Source organism: Drosophila mauritiana, chromosome 2L (assembly GCF_004382145.1).
Source record: "Drosophila mauritiana strain mau12 chromosome 2L, ASM438214v1, whole genome shotgun sequence".
Taxonomy (NCBI): Eukaryota; Metazoa; Arthropoda; class Insecta; order Diptera; family Drosophilidae; genus Drosophila; species Drosophila mauritiana.
Genome location: NC_046667.1, coordinates 10,895,066 through 10,913,941, shown reverse-complemented (window position 1 = coordinate 10,913,941; position 18,876 = coordinate 10,895,066). Strand labels below are relative to the sequence as shown.

Genomic DNA, 18,876 nt, shown 5'->3' with positions numbered 1-18,876 from the left:
AATATTACTTTTTAATACTAGCGTAAAGTTAAAAACAAAACTAGATACGATCCTTTGCAGCTAAGAAGGGGACAAGCGGAATACTTAAGTTTAAATGGTCAGTTGATGAGAAGTGTGTACGTTAGAATATTGCACATAATTCACAGAACTGGTAATTCAATATATTATAATGGTATATATTAAAAAGGATACACACATTTATAGAGCTGCATATATAAATATGTATGTTCTTACCATAATTAACAAAATTTAAACCGATACAGATACATCAGCCGGCATTTTGTAAGCGTGAAACCCAAAAACTAATTAAAATAATATGGATTAAAAAATAACTGATTATCCCAGATATTGTTAGATACTTTCTGGTAACGGAAAGGTGAACTTTGCCATGAAAATTTCATCAGATCTGATAGGAATACGTTGAAGATATTTTGTAAGATGCCTTAAATTTCTCAACTCAAGTTCTTTGAAAGTTTTCGAAAACTAAACTTGATAAATTCGTATATTCCATTACATAACCTTCTGGCAGACGGACAAAGGTCTGCAAAGAAGTAAAACTGGTTTGCTTGAAAAGTATAGCAATTTTTTTGTAATAATAAACTCTTATTTCCGATTATAAAAAACAAATGAAAAACAAACCAAGCAATTTCGATTTGTTGACACTCTTGAAAACTATAAAAACACAAACATACATACTGAAACTTTAAAGATACGCCTATATATAATTAAATTTAGCGGTAATAACTTCTCTACTTTTCAAGCCACTTAAATAAGAAAAGCAAACCTTATTTTTTTAGCCTAAATACCTAATTGAACTGGAATAGAAGGTGGAAAGATTGACAAGAGCACGCATGAAATTTCCGTAATCAATATATTATTAACCAAAGATCCCCCCACACCGAATACCCTGGAAAAATAAAAATGAACTATTGGTGGAAATATCAACACCGCTCCCAATTTATATAGAATATTTTATACATACAAAACATATACATATTGTAAAAAATGAGAAAAACGGTAACTAAAATCCAATCAGCAATTTTCAAAAATTGTATGTAAATAGTTAATGATATTTCAATTTGTTACCTAATTATTTTGTTAACAACTTTGTAAGATTCCTTTAATTTAATGTTAAGGATGAATACCTGCCATCACCTTGACGACATTTTGTTGTTTTCGTTTTCATTTTCCGCATTCAAATGTTGTTCACAATATGTTTTTGGAAAATACGTAGTTAAATGAAAGCTAAATTGCAAATAAAAGCAAATACAATAAAAATATTAAAAATAAATCCAGTCTTATCTATTCGGTGTGAATTTGATTATATGGGTAAGTACCTATCATAAAGTAAATATTAGTATAATACATTTAATTAAAGTTAGCAAGCTAGCAATATTTTTTACAAAAGCTGAAATATTAAAATCATTTTTAATCACAGGGTCGTCCGTGGGTTAAAATTGTTGTTTTGCGGGCAAAAATCGAAAACAACTCACACACACTCATACTCACGAAGAACAAATCGCGTGAGGAGAAGGAGAGAACTTTGAGATCCAAGTGGCGCTCTCCGATCCTCTCTTGCGGTTTGGTTATCACCCGCAAAAAAAAAACAACAATCGCACTGCAACGGCGAGAGGCATTCAAAGTCAGGTTCGATGGCCCGAGGAACCCGCTCTCGAAGTCAGTTCAATTTGTTTGCTCGGCGGCGCAGATCGTGAGTTGCGGAAAGTAATTGGCAAAAATTAAGGCAATCGACCGGTTGTCCAGATTGTTCAGTGTATTCATTAGCCACCCAAATATGCCCCTCAATATAAAGAAAGTGCTGGTCTGCGATGCTGTGGACAAATCCTGCGTGGAGCTGCTGGAACAGCATGGGATTAAGGTAAGGTTCCCCAGTCCCCTGACGTGACAGTCGATTAGTTGTTGGAGTAAGCAAAAGCTTACACCCATAAAAGTGCTCAAAAGTACAGTGCGCCCTCGTATGAAAATAATAATTAAACTGACTACAACCACGCAGAAAATTTAATTAAAACAAAAGTAACAAATTATGTAATATATTTAAATTATTTAATAATACCAGCAATTAATGTAATTAAATATAAGATTCAATTCAATTAAGCTTTTTATTTAATTATCGAGTACACACTGTATGTGAATTTGCAAGCATGTAAAAGCGCTTAGAAGTGGACAAACAGAAAATAGGTGCATTTAATTGATTGCACAATTTAATCAACGTTGTTGACCATATATTTTCCTTCTTTTTTGACAAGGTTACCTACAAACTAAAGCTCCCCGTGGAGGAACTGTGTCAGGAAGTTAAGGTAAGTGGCTTAGGGATTTCAGTACAGGTAAATAAGTAAACACATACAGAGGTGGTCAAAAGTATTTACACAACGAGCTTTTTTTTCAATTAGTTGACAATTGAAAAAAAAGCTCGTTGTGTAAATACTTTTGACCACCTCTGTACATACGTACACATGCATATGAACGAGATAAGTCGCTGGTATGAAAGCTTTTCAAATGATTCAAGTTTAAAAACATGTGCAATGAGCTGAGATATGGGTTTATTGTATATGTGTGTGTATATGATAGTACGCGTGGGCGTTACATAATAATAACATTTCAATTAGTCTGTAACTAAGCACATCAACTTGAAAGTATATTTTACAACTACTGAAGTATGGAGTTTCTTATCACATTTTATTATAAAGTGCTTGTATTTAACAAAGCTAAAATTAATGATAAGGAATTGACCCCCCCTTTTTAACATTATTGTTAATGTTTGTTTTTGAACATAAAATGTCTTTATAAATAGTTATTTAACATAAAAATACCTTATAAATCTTATGTCTCTAAACTTTAAACCATTAAGCATATGAGAATATTTTCACCGCAGTTATAAATATAAAATAAACAATAATTAGAAAAAAAAATATTTTGTGGCTTCTTCAAATCAAAATCAACTACTCTCATAATTTATTTAAAATTGTATTCTGTTGCAAGAAAACAGCTTTAGATTTTGACAAGCATGTTTGTCTCAATTATTTAAACCGATTCATGTCTGTATGGGCACGAATGCATGTTTTGAATTATATGATTTAGAGACAAATACTTTTAGTTGGGGATTCTATTGAATAACAAAAATACAAACTGCAAGGGTCAGAAAATAAGTACTTGACAAATAAATATTTTTCACGTTCGCAGAGAGAAAAACAATTTAAACAGACCAACTTGTTTTTTATACCAGTTACTCCTGGAGTAAATGGGTATACTATATTCTTTGAAAAGTATGTAAAAGGTAGCAGGAAGTCATATAAAGTATATAGTAGTATGATTATATATTTGCGTATGAAAATATTAACATTTTTTTTTGACAATTTCTATCGATATACCAAAGAATCGCAAACTAAGTAACGGGTATCTAATAGTCGAGTATCTCGACTATATCATTCTTTATTGTTCATTTTATACTGCTCAGCATTTTAAACCACTTTTCAGAATGCAATTTTAGATTTTATTCTACCAAAAAAACTATTACTTTTAAATGGCAATAATCTGCTGTGAACAATTGGGCCAGACATTGTTATCACCATTTATTATTATCGGACCATTAGTTCTTATCAATCAAACGGCCGCTCAGACTATGTTGCCTCAACATTAAATAAATTGTTTCCAGTAAGACCGCAAATTGCCGGAAAATATCAAGAGGTTCAAGATTTTTAGCCAGAAACAAATCGCTTTTGTTTATGATAAGGTACAGGTGCTAGGTGGTATCAATCACGTTTCCAGGTGAAAGCTATGATGGAATGACCAGCGAAATGAGTTAGAAAATTAGATGACAAATATTTATATTTACCCAGTTGCTAATTATTAAATTACATCGCATTTCAGAATTTCGACGCAGCCATCGTTCGCTCGGATACGAAAATAACAGCGGAAGTTTTGGCCGCCGGATCCGGCAGTCTGAAGGTCGTTGGCCGGGCGGGGGCGGGTGTTGACAACATCGATGTTCCCGCAGCCACGGCGCAAAATGTCGTTGTCCTGAAGTAAGTGCTCCGTAAGCCTCTGGTGCATTGCACGGCGGAAAAAGCCACAAGACCAACTTATATTTGAAGTTGAAAGTCTGAATCATTTAGGAGGTTACTGATATAGAAAATACAAACAGTACAAAGTACTTGTTTATGGTTAATTAGAGCTCTTGCCATGTAATATATTTCATGGATATTTTACCATTCTGTTTATAGTTTCATGTTGGTAAACATTTAAATTCATTTTCGGCTCCAATTTCATTTATTTGGAATTTTACACTGGTTCTGATTTATGGAACAATAATATTGATTTGTTGTTCGCGGAAATGAATTTATGTAGCCCTTTGTAGCCCTTCATTAATTGCGAGGAAATATTGAATATTATTCAGTAAAAATGGGGTAATCTCAATAATAATAATAATGGTCATAAACATGTGTATTCAAACTAGAAGTGATTTATGGTGTGTAGCATAGTGTAATCTCCGATGGCGCAGCGCCCAAATAATTATGCGCATTCCGAATCGCAGGATTGGCAGTTGATATATGCCATCCCAGCCCAGAATACCCATGACTTGGGTCAATTGACGCCGTTTGACACGCATAATTAAGGGACGACGAGTGTCGATGGAGTTGCGTGCGTGTTTGGGTGGCTAAGGGTTGTGGGTGGTGAGTGCTGGCTTGGCCACATCCATGTCAGATGGCCGGGAATACTGGTAGCCAAGCGCGAAAATTGCCATATTTTCCACCACTCATCCAATTCTTTTTTGGCGGAATTTGCATAATGCTGTCTAGTCACAACAAACGCCACCCATTTGCCCACCAGAAACGCTCAACTTAGCGCAACAGCCAGTGTCTAGCGAGGCATTTAGGGAATGTTTAACTAAACTCTCGTCGCTTTCAGCACTCCGGGTGGCAATTCCATTTCGGCCTGTGAGCTGACGTGCATCCTAATTGGCTCCCTGGCCCGTCCCGTCGTCCCCGCCGGCCAGAGCATGAAGGAGGGTCGCTGGGACAGGAAGCTCTATGCCGGCACAGAGCTGTATGGAAAAACCCTGGCCGTTCTTGGATTGGGACGCATTGGACGCGAGGTCGCCATTCGGATGAAGACCTGGGGCATGCGGGTGCGTTTAGATAGGGTATTTACTTACTGTGGAATTTTAATCGAACCCTGAGTGCTTTTCAGATTATTGGTTACGATCCCATCACCACGGAGGCGGAGGCCAAGGCGGCGGGCATCGAGAAGATGACGCTGGAGGAGATTTGGCCACTGGCGGACTACATAACCGTGCACACGCCGCTGATCCCAGCCACCAGAAGTAAGTCGCGCATAGATAGATTACTTCCTGTAAAATATAAAATTTACATTTTTGAAGATTCAAGCTAAACTATATAGATTTCTTTGCTGAATCCCTTTAGATCTCATATCGGCGGAGACACTGGCCAAGTGCAAACAGGGCGTCAAGGTGGTGAATGTGGCCCGAGGCGGCATCATCGACGAGCAGGCCGTGCTCGATGGCCTTGAGAGTGGAAAAGTGGCCGGCGCGGCCTTCGACGTTTATCCCGAGGAGCCACCGAAGTCTGCGGTCACCAAGGCCCTCATCAGTCATCCCAAGGTGGTGGCCACGCCGCATCTGGGCGCGAGCACCTCGGAGGCGCAGGTCCGTGTTGCCGTGGAGGTGGCGGAGCAGTTCATCGCCCTCAATGGAACATCGCCGAAGTACACCAGCTATGCGGGTGTTATCAACAAGGAGGCACTCGCCCATTACCAGTGATGGGAATCGAATATTCACAACCATCAGCACATTCTTAATTCGATATTCAGCATTTATAAATAAGTTTACAACCAGAAATGTAAATCAACGCAAAAACCAAAATACACAAGTAAAAATGAAAAGAACAATAATTTTCTGAAATCCAAATATTTATAAATGTATATTATTATTCCTAGAACGTTACCATTTCAAAGTATCGAATGCTTCAAAGGACATGGACGTAAGCCGCCTTATTTTCCACATTTCGTATAATTTTTGGTATTTTAATAAAAAATCAAGGCTTTTCCCAGAGAGCAAGTTTAATGTTGATTTTATATAGCCATTCAAGGAAAAGCTGAGTTTGAGTGAACTTTCCTGCCAACTTTTGTGTGTCATAATCTTCAGCATGTGCGAATACGTTCAACTGAACCAACATTGCCAGGTGAAAGTTCATTTATGGTGCTTGATATCCATTTGATATTCTTAAACAATTTAACAAATTTAATAAAGACCACCAGTATGTTATTTATGTGGATTCAACTGCAGCAGCTTAATGGAAAAGCTCTCCATTTAAAGAAGAAATTCATAAATTCTACAACAAAATCACACAATAGAAGTTCATATAATGGACAAAAATTTTATATCAAACTGTGAATTTCTTTTCCCTGGAAGTGAGGAAGTTATTGACAAATAGCAATAAAAGAATATATCCTGGCTGAAAATGGTTTACATATTGAAATGCTGTAGCAATTTATGACAAATATGAGAATTTACGTGATTTATGTGGTGAAAATAGCTTTGGAAAATGGTTGTGAAATGAAATATTAAGTGAGGTTAAATGTATTAACTCAATTGCGAAAGTGCAAGATCCATTTTCGCATGTCCTGTCTTAATTTCAATGGAAAGTGGAACTTATCCTGTCAATGCATAATTTACGACACAAGATGTGCCAGCTCGTTGCCAATTCCATTGTATCTTATGCAAACGTGAAGTTTCACAGGATGATATGAATTGTCATGGTCCCATAATCGTGCTTCTCTGGACATTTCACAAAAGGAGTAACTTACCTTTGGAAACGAGGAGAAGTTAAAATTAAATTTTCATTTCAATCAGCTTACATGTCGGCTCAACTGGAATCAAATTGTGAGTCTGCATTGAAATTGAACTTGGCCTTTGGAAACGCAAAAAACCAATAGAAGGTGAATATTCAAATACAATGTGAATGGGTGTATGGTTACAGTGCGCTATGCCTAAGTACAATTACACTTGAAGAAATGTGAGTGCTTTAACTTCATAGATTCACAGAAACTTTTAAAAACTAAAACGGAGGGGAGGTACAATAGTATCCCTTAAAGTTCATGTGCCTAAGAGCACAATGGATTAAAAATGAGTCCTCACAAGTACTTATGGCATTACAACGCTGTTCCGCACTGTATGGCAAATTCATTTAGCAGATTACTTCTCACATGGCATTACAAATTAAAACCCAAGACAGGTGCTAGGCAAACGATAGCCTGTGTTGCGAGGGCCCGTTGAGAGTCCTAATGGCTTATTAAATTGGAAATCGAAACCAAAGGAATGGAGATATTTGTCAAAACGTAATTAATGTTAACAGGAAAGAGCTCTATTCAAAATAAGTCTCAGGTTCCGCAATTCTCGGTACAATCAGCCAAAACATTTCCCCCATTCGAGTTCCCGCTGAAAGCCACATCCACCCCTTTGCGGCCAGTTAAGCTTGGTTTACGGATTACGCCGGCAAGCTCGAAAATAGCCACCGAAATTCACAGTTCGCTGTCCTTGAACTTGAAAATCTACAACGCAGCACGATAAAGGGTGTTTTTACTCTCTCAATAGAATATAGGTTAAGCATTCCTTGTTTATCCGCCATTTTGTTGCACGATAAGACCTAAAGCTCAAGCACTTTAATATGTCAAGTTAGGGTTTAAAAAGATTTATGCACAATTACGTTCGGAAGACTCGTCAACAAACAAAAGTATTAAAAGGCTGCCAGGACCATTAGTCCTGAAAACCCACAGCCTGCTACGCAATTTGGCAGCCCAAAAAACAGAAGATTATTCCCATAATTGACTGTCAGACTGCATGAGGATGTATTATTGCAATTTGGGGAATGAAAATTGGTTCGATGATAATCAGGAACAGGAAACGAAATGTGCTTAACACCCGTGATGTTCGGTCAAGACATCACTGGGGTCACTCTAAACTTGAAACGAATCATTTTTGGCTGCCAAGAGGAACAAATAAACAAAGTCCTTAGCATCTTGTCGAATTGTCCAACTGACCAACGGCATCAGACGCCCACTTGTCCCGCTCGTGATCCCCGAGGCTCTGCCGATGCTGTCATTCATAGACCACTTAATTCTGGCGCGTCCGTGCTGGCCACCCAAAAACCACCCACTGCTCCTCTTCGGATCGGGAGTCCGGAACCAATGCGAACTCCGCCGAGGCACACGAAGCACGGAGGCTATAAAAGCAGGACCACGGACAACACGAACACAGTCTGCCACGGACTACGGGCGCGTTGATTTGCCGGAACGGAGCACGGAAAAGCGGAGCAACAAGTTGAACTCTCGGCCTGAGATATACGCACACCTGTTGGGATAAACGAGCCATGGGATTTGAGTAAACAAATGACATCGGCTGTCCGCTGGGGCATCTAGTGCTTCCGTGACCATGTGAAAATCCACGACCATTAAGTTCTCCAAAGTCAGTCTGATACAGTGGGGTCGGATTCTGGAATTGTCAGTTGCCGTGTCGGTGTCAGTTTCAGTTGCGTGTGAAATAAAACTTTATTGCCTTCGAGGATGCCAGGTCCTTGCGCCTCCGCCGCTGCATTCTCCTGCATCCTTGTGCTCCTCCTGCTCGGCTGTCAGCGGAACAATCCTCTGGCCGCCGGAGCCACTGTCTCCTCCATGCGCCGACTGTCGGATACGATAAATATTGGATTCCTGGCTGAATATTCTCAGATGCGAGTGAGTGAAGAGGCGTGCAGATCGGGCAACTGCTAAGACGGTTTTAAATTCGTGCAAAATTATCGAAATTAATTGTGAATTTCGTCCTGTGGTAATTGTGTATGTGCATGCATAATTCATCGACCTGTCACATTTGCAATTCAAATGGCTATCTCATTTTGGAGCACAAGTCAACGCATCCTGTCCCAAAAATATGCCAACATTTATGGCTCAGCACGATGATTGAAGGGACTATTCTGTTGCCCTAATCAAACACATCATGCGTCCCTTGGGGCATTTGGCTAAAATACTCTTACTACTCTAGGGATTATAGCTGGCTAAACGGATCAAATGATTTAATTTGTGAAAATTAATGGCACAGCATCTAGAAATATCTTGTTTTTACGCAGGAAGTTGTTATATAAAAGTGATACTTGTATATGTTTTTAAATTATAATCAAATTTAACTCAGCTAAATTATTTAAGAAATAAACCATAAAGATTTTCATATACTTCTCTGTGAAAATTGTATGCACATTAGTAGATAAGGTAAAGTGTTTCCAATTCGAACTAGTTTCCCAAAACTTTCCCTTCTCAACTTGTTTTGATTTTCTGATGTTTTTCGATGAGGATTGACAGCGGTTATCTGTACTGTGATGAATAAAAATAGGGAACAATGGAGATAAATGCATTTCTTTTATATCCCATTGATAGGCCGGTAATCTTTTCAGATCTATTTTCTTTAATACCGAACTTAATTGGAACCCGGAAAAAGGCAAAATGCTGGTAGTAGTGTGCTCATGGCTTCCATTTATATACTAACCAAATACAAAGCTTAAAAGCAAATCCATCAAGAGTCCTGCTTCGCTTTATAAATTGGCAAAAGCCAAGCGATTCACATTTTTTTTTTTATTTTGGTCCTTTTCGGACATGTGAGATATTCAGAAATAAATGTGAATCATAAAAATATGTATTTTTGGCGAAAAAGCTGCCTTTGTCACCATTTTTATGAGATTTGATATATAGTTGATTGGGTTTTATTAAAGTCAGTTTTGCATTTATTGAGATCCATTTTCCTTTTATCGGATGCTCATAAATTAAACTATATTCCAGCAGTATTAACTGAATTGTACAGAAATTGTATAATTATGCCACAAATATTTATTTGTCTTGAAGAAAGTAAGCTTTTTCATGTAAATGTAGAACCATTTGTTTTTCTTGCATTTTAATTCCCCTTGGCACAATCACATTCCTGAGTAAATTGGCCTTCAGAGCATAAAATAAATATTAATTGGTTATAAAGAATGGAAGACAGCACCTTAATGGATTGAAAAGCAGGAATGTAATAGAACTTATCAAAATACTTTAACTTTAAAATCTTATTTTATTATCCTATTACTGTTGGGCAAGGAAGTCAATTATTGTGGAATTTACAATATGAACTTTCATGGCAATAAAAAAAAAAAGGAAAGAATAGCAACTATAGCGACCAATATAAATTCTCGTATTCTGAGGTGGAATGGCTTTTGCTTTCCCATAGCGTTGAGTTTTCTTTTAAGTCAGGGCTTATTCCTCTATGCCAACTTCAAAGATAAAAATATTTAAGAAGGGCTTGATACCTGCATTTTTAAACTAATTGGAACAAACTTTAGTTTGAACCTCATCTCAGCATTTTTCCTCAGTTACTATGACAGCTTCGTAAGTAATTCATATTCATATATTATACGGATGTGCTTGTTGCTCCCTTCTTAACAAAATGAAATATAGGGCAAGGGAGCAATTTCATTTAAAAATGTGTAAAAAAAAACCTTGGGAGTACACATCCTAATGAGGCAAGGAGGCACCAACTACAATATACTTTTTAATTGCAATTAGTTAATTTTGGTCCAAAATTTTCATAGGCATGTTAATTAGGTTTACAGATTTTTTTTGGCGTTTTAAGTTTGTTGATTTCAATCACTTCAGTAATTTTTGTCACTTAAATTTGAATAACCATATCAAACAAGGCATGACATAATTAATCAATTATTTATATTTTCAATCAATAAGAATTGGTTTTTATCAGATTATAAAAAGAAAAGTGAATGTTCCGGAATTGAACTTCATCGTAATTAGCCTCGTTGCCGAAAAATTAAGTCTGCAACACTTCCGGTGACTTCCCAGCACGAAATTAAAGAATCTCCTTTAGAAAAATACAATTTTGCCTAAAGTAGCTTAATTATAAAGTTACGAATTTAACAAGCTATCGGATTTAAATTCTCTTAATGAGTGATAACTGGAGTACTTTAGGAGTCTTACATTAAAACGCTTCAATGTTGTTAATAGCAATCGGATTAAATAAAATTCGTAAATACGCACGATTTCCATAATTTATAAATGAAGTCAACCATTGCAAAGCCCAGATAATTTAACAACACATTCTAACTGTTTGAATAATAACTGCCATCGAAATCATTGGGGAAAACCACAAAACAATTAATTTTAATTACTAATTTACTAAATAAAGTGCTCAAATAGATTATGGTTTTTTACTCACTAAACTTAAATTTCAATTAGGATCTGGAAAATGCTACAAATTTATTTTCTTGAAGGTTTAATTTGAAAGTTAACAAGTAAAAAAGTTGTTTTCTTTATACAGCAAAGAGCAGGCAACAAATTGTGTGTTTTTTGTGCTCTTTAAAATGATAAGAACAGCTTAACAAAATCCCAGCAAACATATTTTGTGCAGAGTATCGCGTTGCGATAAGCGAAAACTTCAGTGTTTTCCCCATCCAAAAAATTTAATTTAAATTAAGTGACAGGAGTGGGGTTAGCTCGAAATCTTTAAATCTGTACACCACAATTTTCGCTGAAATTAAAAAGCTTAATTAATCTTGTGAACATATGGTTTTTCTAAGTCTCATTTTCATTCATTTCGGTTTCCAAGGATTCCGATTACTTGAAGTTTTGAACCTTAAAGACTTTTTAATGATTTTTTATATATGTACATGTGTTGGAAATTTTCACAGCCTTTTTTGAATGATTATTCAACGAGGTCGAGGATAGAAAAAAAATGTGTGCAAACTTTTTGATTTTGATGGGGAAATAAACTTTTCGATTTAAGAAGGGGAAACTTTTTGAGTTATTAAATTAATTTAACAAATTTATATGGAAACCTTTTTTTTTTAAATCGAACCCATGGGATCCGCAACAAAAAAAAATTGAGCTAGAAGCAGTTTCGGCACCTGTCTGGCTTAATTTCCATAAAAATTCAAAGCTCTTATTTTGTTTCGTTTTAAAAATGCGTGATTATATGTCCAACGTGATACGTTCGCATCGCTGCCTCTGCATTTTCACGGTGCTCCAATTGACCCTAATGCTGTCGCTGCTGGAAGTTCAAATCCAAATTGACCAATCGCCGGAGCCCCAGCGACCTATGACCCGAGTGTTTTTGGGGGCCGAACTAGCGGAGCTTGCCTGGAGTCCATTGTTTTCCGGTTTTGCCATGGGCGCCATGTTCTACGGCTACGGTTTGATACACCTGCCCAGCAAAGGACCCCTCGGGCGCTTCTTCCGCAGGCTGCGAACAGCTGGCCTGTCCGTGTGGCAGCAATGTAGTCCCTTGATGCTTGTGCCCTGGGCCTTGAAGGTGGCCCAGGGGCTAAGCCTATTCCCTTGCCATTTGTGGGAGTTTCTTGCGAAGGAGGTGTGCTTAGAGACCGACAATTGTCTGCAGCACGTCATCCTGGCTTTTGTGCTGTGGACCTACCTGCTAATCCTGGCCATTACTAGCTTGGTCTCGGTTGTGAGACTCAATCTCCAGATGCTGGCTGACAGGCACATTGAGAGCAGAGACCACGAGCTGCGTTCCTACGTCCGGGGAATCAATGAACTGCTCGGATTTGAGATGATTATACTCACCGAGTGAAAGGTTTGGGGTACCCACCCACAAGCATTTTCCAAAAATGAAACCTCTATTGTATGGGACAGAATTAGATCATTACGAACTGAAAATTGTTTTTAGTCCATATAAGCAACGTTATTGTGTAAATTTTATTAATGCAGCAAATGGAATTTTAACAAAGTTTAGTTCATTTTAAATATAACTGACCAAAGGCAAAGGAAATGCAATTTAACATCCTGGAATTTCTGTTGAATTCTATAAAAATTGCTTTCAACTAATCTCGTACCGAGTTAGCTTATCTGTGTGAAATCTCTTCTCTTGAAATTAGTAAAGGTCGAGCTTCATTCGGATAAGCTAAATTTATGATGTATTTTTTAAATTAGCCACACCCTTCGGGTGAAACCAAGTGCACATAATAGTGTTTTGCATTGCTGTGTTATGCTTAACGTTGGTCCTCCACAACTAGCACAACATGAATAAATTAAGTGCCATTGGGCGTGGGGAGAACATCCCGAGTTGCAGGATCTGGTGTTATTATTCACTACTCATCGCTGACTTTAATTGGCCTTATTTACATTAGGTGACGCTGGGCGGACTGCCACTTGCCATCGAGGATGTGAACAAGAATCCCAACCTATTGCCGGGCAAGAAGTTGGCTTTCAAACCGGTTGACATTGGTCACAAGATGAGCGCCTACCGCGTGAAACCGTTGAGGTAATTCATTCGGCTGCTATTACGTTAAATAACTCATGTATCAGTTGACATCTGAAATTTCGCTCTTTTCCGGTTGCCGTTGACGTTGCCGCTTCTGCTTCCGTTTCCGTTTCCAGGGCGATGACACAGATGCGGGAAGCTGGCGTAACCGCATTCATCGGTCCCGACGAGAGCTGCACCACAGAGGCGCTGCTGGCCTCCGCCTGGAACACACCAATGCTATCCTTCGTTAGTAGACCCATTACTCAAATCTGGGTCACCGGTGTTCAATTCAAGAGTTGCACCCTTTGCCCTTTACTCATGAAAGACTATTTTGTCACAGTTTACGAAGATTGCACTTGCTTGGAAGATTGATTCAAACTTTATTTGCCCATTGCTATATACAAGTGCAACAAACCAAAAGCCATATAAATTTATTTTCTTGTATAGAAAAGACACTTCAGAGCCCAGTTGCACAAATTACATTTGTTATTTAGGACCTGTAGCTTTACAGTTTGAATTTCTTAGACAGTTTTGCAACAACAATTGTAATGAAACTTTTTAAGACTTGCTGCACATATATAGTATCTCTTTTGTATTCCTTAGAAATGCTCCGATCCAATTGTCTCGAATAAAAGTACATTTCACACCTTTGCAAGAACCTTAGCGCCGGCTTCCAAGGTAACTTCCTGATTAAATCCCAGTTAACCTTATTACAAAAAGGATTTACATTTTTATAGGTCTCGAAAAGTGTTATCAGTCTGCTGAACGCCTTCCACTGGAATAAGTTCTCCATAGTAGTCAGCTCGAAACCGATTTGGGGTTCGGATGTAGCCCGTGCCATTCAGGTGAGTTTAAAGTGAAGAATATTCGAACTTTATTAAGATTTTTTAAACAGGAATTAGCGGAAGCCAGGAACTTTACCATCAGTCACTTTAAATATATTTCGGACTACATACCAACCACAAAAACCCTTTCGCAGATCGATAAAATTATTGAGGAAACCTATGCCACAACTCGCAGTAAGTTGACTTAAGTTGACATAACTTTTATATATATATATAATCAAATCCTCATTACAGTCTATGTGTTCATTGGGGAGCACATTGCCATGGTGGACTTTGTGCGAGGACTCCAGAATCGTCGGCTGCTCGAGAGTGGCGACTATATCGTGGTTTCCGTGGACGACGAGATCTACGACTCCAATCGAAGGGTGAACATTATGGAACGTAGTAAGTGAACTGTGCGGATCGGCAGTCCGAGCTAGAATTCTAATGCATGCACCATCTATTCCAGATTATTTAGATCCTTATATTAGAAAAGAAAAGAGCAAATCGCTGGACAAAATCTCATTTCGTTCAGTTATAAAAATAAGCATGACATATCCACAAAACCCCCATATTCGGTAATTTATCTGACTCTTAGTTATCTAACTGTGCGTATTTTTGTTGCGTCTTTCTAACAATTGTTAATCGATTTTTAAGCTGATAGTTTTTTACAAATCTCTTGGACTTTTTCTTTTCCTCAAAGTAGTGTCTAATTTAAAGCATGGGTTTAGAGTATTCCAATAGAAAAAGATAAAGATGTATAATTTTTAAAAAGCGATTCTATAAGTGATAATACTAAAAACATTCGAGTGGATCCTATATGAAATTTTTCCTTAATATGTAGAAAGATTAAATTGACGTTTATCCTTTGCATGCCAAATAAATATTTGAAATAATTTATAGAACAACTTATTTATTTTTCAACATTTATGCTTGCAGCGACATTTGTTCGAAAATAAAAGATTATGCGCGAAAAACTCCATTTCTGGTGCCCTATCATCAACGTGTCTTTGACAACATATCGGTAGGAAAATGGAATATTTTTTAAAACTTTCCATTTTTTCGTGCTTGATATCCTTTATTTTTTAACCATTTATTTTTTCTATATGGATAGGTCCCCATATATGGCCTACATCTTTACGACAGTGTTATGATCTATGTTCGAGCTATAACAGAAGTTTTAAGACTGGGCGGTGATATTTACGATGGAAACTTGGTAATGAGTCACATTTTCAACAGGTCCTATCATTCCATACAAGGATTTGATGTAAGTATATCATTAATACCCTTATTAACCATTTAATCTAACTTAATTTATCATATTCTAGGTTTACATAGACTCTAATGGCGATGCTGAGGGTAATTACACAGTCATCACTCTGCAAAACGATATGGGCAGTGGAACCTCGATAGGTTCTCTAGCCAAGATGTCCATGCAGCCAGTTGGGTTCTTTGCCTACGACAAGAACTCTGTTATTCCAGTGAGTTATCAGGAAGTTACATACTAACTATCTAATAACATTATTGAAATCCCAAGGAATTTCGCTACATAAAGAACGATAGACCCATCCAGTGGCTAAATGGTCGTCCTCCGCTCGCAGAACCCCTATGTGGTTTTCATGGCGAACTGTGTCCCCGAAAGAAACTGGACTGGCGGTACCTGGTATCAGGTCCACTATGTGCCCTCGTTCTTGTCGTGGCTATTGCTCTGCTAATCAAGTATAATTTCATGCTTTAAATGAATCAATTAATATATAAATATATTTATTTTGAAGGCATTACAGGTATGAACAGACTCTGGCAGGACTTTTGTGGAAAGTGGACATGAAGGATGTCACCGTCATAAATCTTGGCGAATACAACAATCCCACCAATAAGAATATTGTAGGTTACATATTTCTAATTTTTTTACTATTATTTTTGTTTTAAATATCAACATTTCAGTTTCAAATCTGCCGTCAAAGCATTTTAGTGGTTGGTGAGCCCAACAAGCGGTCCTTTACAAATATAGGTAACATGGTTTTAAATTATAGTAATAGTATTTAATGTATCTAACCTATTGAGCAGCTCTATTTCGTGGCAATATTGTGGCCATGAAAAAGATACACAAGAAGAGCGTAGACATTACCCGATCAATTCGCAAGGAACTAAAATTGATGCGAGAGGTAGAACAGCATATCTTACGGATAAAAACAATAAAATACATTTCAATAATACAATCCTACAGGTGCGACATGAAAACATAATCAACTTCATTGGAGCGTCCACGGATCACGGATCCGTGATCATCTTCACCACTTACTGTGCACGGGGCAGTCTGGAGGACGTGCTGGCCAACGAAGATTTGCACCTGGACCACATGTTCATCTCCTCCCTCGTCTCCGATATACTTAAGGGAATGATCTACCTGCACGACTCGGAGATTATATCCCATGGGAATTTGCGTTCCAGCAACTGCCTCATCGACTCCCGTTGGGTGTGCCAAATCTCGGACTTTGGACTCCACGAGCTGAAAGCTGGCCAAGAAGAGCCCAACAAGTAAGTACATTCCAAACCTGTCCGGTTTTATTGATCTTTGGTTGGCCACCATTCAGTTTACTTTTGGTTCAAAACTACTAGAGAATAAATAAGTACCACACTGCCGTTCTAAGCTGGAAAATCCTTTCATAAAATATAAAAAAGTCATCGAACTTTACTTGATAATGTTCTATGACGCTTGCAGGAGTGAACTGGAACTGAAACGTGCCCTCTGCATGGCGCCGGAGCTTTTGAGGGACGCCTACCGACCAGGACGCGGATCCCAAAAGGGGGACGTCTATTCCTTTGGCATTCTGCTCTACGAGATGATTGGCCGCAAAGGACCTTGGGGTGACACGGCCTACTCAAAGGAGGGTGAGTATTAACTACTACAATTATATAGATGCATAAAATATATATATGTTGTGTTGCTGCAGAAATAATTCAGTTTGTCAAGTGTCCGGAAATGCTGCAGCACGGAGTATTCCGACCTGCATTGACGCACACTCACTTGGACATTCCGGACTACATTCGCAAATGCCTGTGCCAGTGCTGGGATGAAGATCCCGAAGTCAGGCCCGATATCAGGCTGGTTCGCATGCATTTGAAGGAGCTTCAGGCTGGCTTGTAAGAACCAAATATGTGATAAGGTTTTCGTTATCTAACTCTCACATTCCAGAAAACCCAACATATTCGACAATATGCTATCGATAATGGAGAAATATGCTTACAATCTCGAGGGTTTGGTTCAGGAGCGAACTAACTTGCTGTACGAAGAGAAGAAGAAAACAGATATGCTCCTTTATCAGATGCTGCCAAGGTGATTGATTCAATAGCTCTATAATATATCATTTATAATTCCATCTACTACAGACCTGTAGCTGAACTTCTGAAGCGAGGAGATCCTGTCGAGGCTGAGTGCTTCGACTGTGTCACTATATTGTTCAGTGATATAGTGGGATTCACCGAACTCTGCACTACCAGCACTCCCTTTGAGGTGGTGGAGATGCTAAACGATTGGTACACCTGCTGCGACTCCATAATATCCAATTATGATGTCTATAAGGTTTGTAACCACATACACAAGTGAATATTTTGTTAGAAACTCATTTCCATTTCAGGTTGAGACAATTGGCGATGCCTATATGGTTGTGTCCGGATTGCCACTGCAGAATGGAAGTCGCCATGCTGGGGAGATAGCCTCACTGGCTCTGCATCTCTTAGAGACGGTGGGAAATCTCAAGATCAGGCACAAGCCCACCGAAACTGTTCAGCTACGCATCGGAGTTCACTCTGGTCCTTGTGCAGCAGGAGTGGTGGGTCAGAAGGTAAGAAAGAAGGGTTATTCCATGATATATATAATACATCTGAAGTACATCTTATCCACCAATCAGATGCCCAGATACTGCCTATTCGGGGACACGGTGAACACAGCAAGTCGGATGGAGAGCACCGGTGACTCCATGAGAATTCATATATCCGAAGCCACCTACCAGCTGCTCCAGGTTATCGGTAGCTATGTGTGCATTGAAAGGGGTCTGACCAGCATAAAGGTTTGTTTTATTACAAAAGATTCTTCCAAGATAATAAAATTCAATTTTATCCTCAGGGCAAAGGCGACATGCGAACCTATTGGCTGACCAAGCGTCAGCAACCCGAGTTAACGCCGGATCTGATTAGCACCGTGGATACTTTGGATACCTACTGCTCCGGGACGCGAGAGAGCATGGAGGTCTCAATCCACCAATATTGTAGTCCGGCTCCAAATAACTACAGATTGGGATCCTGCAACTGTGACACCAAGTGTTTATATAGCCGTCGTTCGGACGACAATGTGACTAATTCCCATGGAACATCCGAGTTTCCAAAGATCAGTGAACCCGCGCAGGTCAACTGCAATCAATTATGTGTTTGCCGATTGAACAGCAGCCAAGTGTTTAATAATAGAGGTCCTCGATCTGCGCCTAGTATCACATTTAGACTATAAGGATTCAATTCTATATACTTATCTTTAAGCTACTTGATCGATGTAAATTACTGGCGTTCATGGCGGTTTATGTGTTGCCGAATTCGTAGCATCTCTTTTACAATATTTTACATTATTTTTAAACAAATTCCAGAAAAATATTCCATCATAACACATTGCAGTTCAATTTTTCCGTCCAGTTACAAAGCTGAGTCTTTCAATTATTTATATTTTACATCCAATGA

At 38.3% G+C, this 18,876-nt stretch overlaps 3 protein-coding genes across 4 annotated transcripts; all 3 read left to right on the top strand.

Annotated features, from left to right (window-relative positions):
• The first annotated feature begins 1,680 nt into the window (after nucleotides 1-1,680).
• On the top strand, nucleotides 1,681-5,899 carry LOC117149598 (D-3-phosphoglycerate dehydrogenase). Its single transcript, XM_033316802.1, has 6 exons — nucleotides 1,681-1,879; nucleotides 2,268-2,318; nucleotides 3,889-4,043; nucleotides 4,927-5,146; nucleotides 5,209-5,341; nucleotides 5,442-5,899. The coding sequence occupies exons 1-6, from the start codon at nucleotides 1,796-1,798 to the stop codon at nucleotides 5,795-5,797; spliced, it is 999 nt and encodes a 332-aa protein (XP_033172693.1). The 5' UTR covers nucleotides 1,681-1,795; the 3' UTR covers nucleotides 5,798-5,899.
• Nucleotides 5,900-8,555: 2,656 nt separating this feature from the next.
• On the top strand, nucleotides 8,556-18,836 carry LOC117150612 (guanylate cyclase 32E). Of its 2 annotated transcripts, none has more exons than XM_033317577.1 (23): nucleotides 8,556-8,766; nucleotides 13,209-13,342; nucleotides 13,459-13,570; nucleotides 13,928-14,002; nucleotides 14,062-14,169; nucleotides 14,220-14,343; nucleotides 14,404-14,553; nucleotides 14,618-14,726; nucleotides 15,088-15,172; nucleotides 15,263-15,415; nucleotides 15,477-15,629; nucleotides 15,686-15,867; nucleotides 15,924-16,032; nucleotides 16,093-16,159; nucleotides 16,216-16,313; nucleotides 16,376-16,686; nucleotides 16,871-17,040; nucleotides 17,103-17,292; nucleotides 17,345-17,485; nucleotides 17,539-17,731; nucleotides 17,787-17,993; nucleotides 18,060-18,218; nucleotides 18,275-18,836. In XM_033317577.1, exons 1-23 carry the CDS (start codon nucleotides 8,599-8,601, stop codon nucleotides 18,650-18,652), a joined length of 3,576 nt encoding a protein of 1,191 aa, XP_033173468.1. In that variant the 5' UTR covers nucleotides 8,556-8,598; the 3' UTR covers nucleotides 18,653-18,836. The 2 variants fall into 2 exon arrangements, with proteins under 2 accessions (XP_033173468.1, XP_033173467.1); XM_033317576.1 differs by lacking the exon at nucleotides 15,088-15,172 and adding an exon at nucleotide 14,855.
• Nucleotides 11,972-12,849, top strand: LOC117150614. Its single transcript, XM_033317580.1, has one exon. The coding sequence runs from the start codon at nucleotides 12,026-12,028 to the stop codon at nucleotides 12,650-12,652; it is 627 nt and encodes a 208-aa protein (XP_033173471.1). The 5' UTR covers nucleotides 11,972-12,025; the 3' UTR covers nucleotides 12,653-12,849.
• Nucleotides 18,837-18,876: the final 40 nt, after the last annotated feature.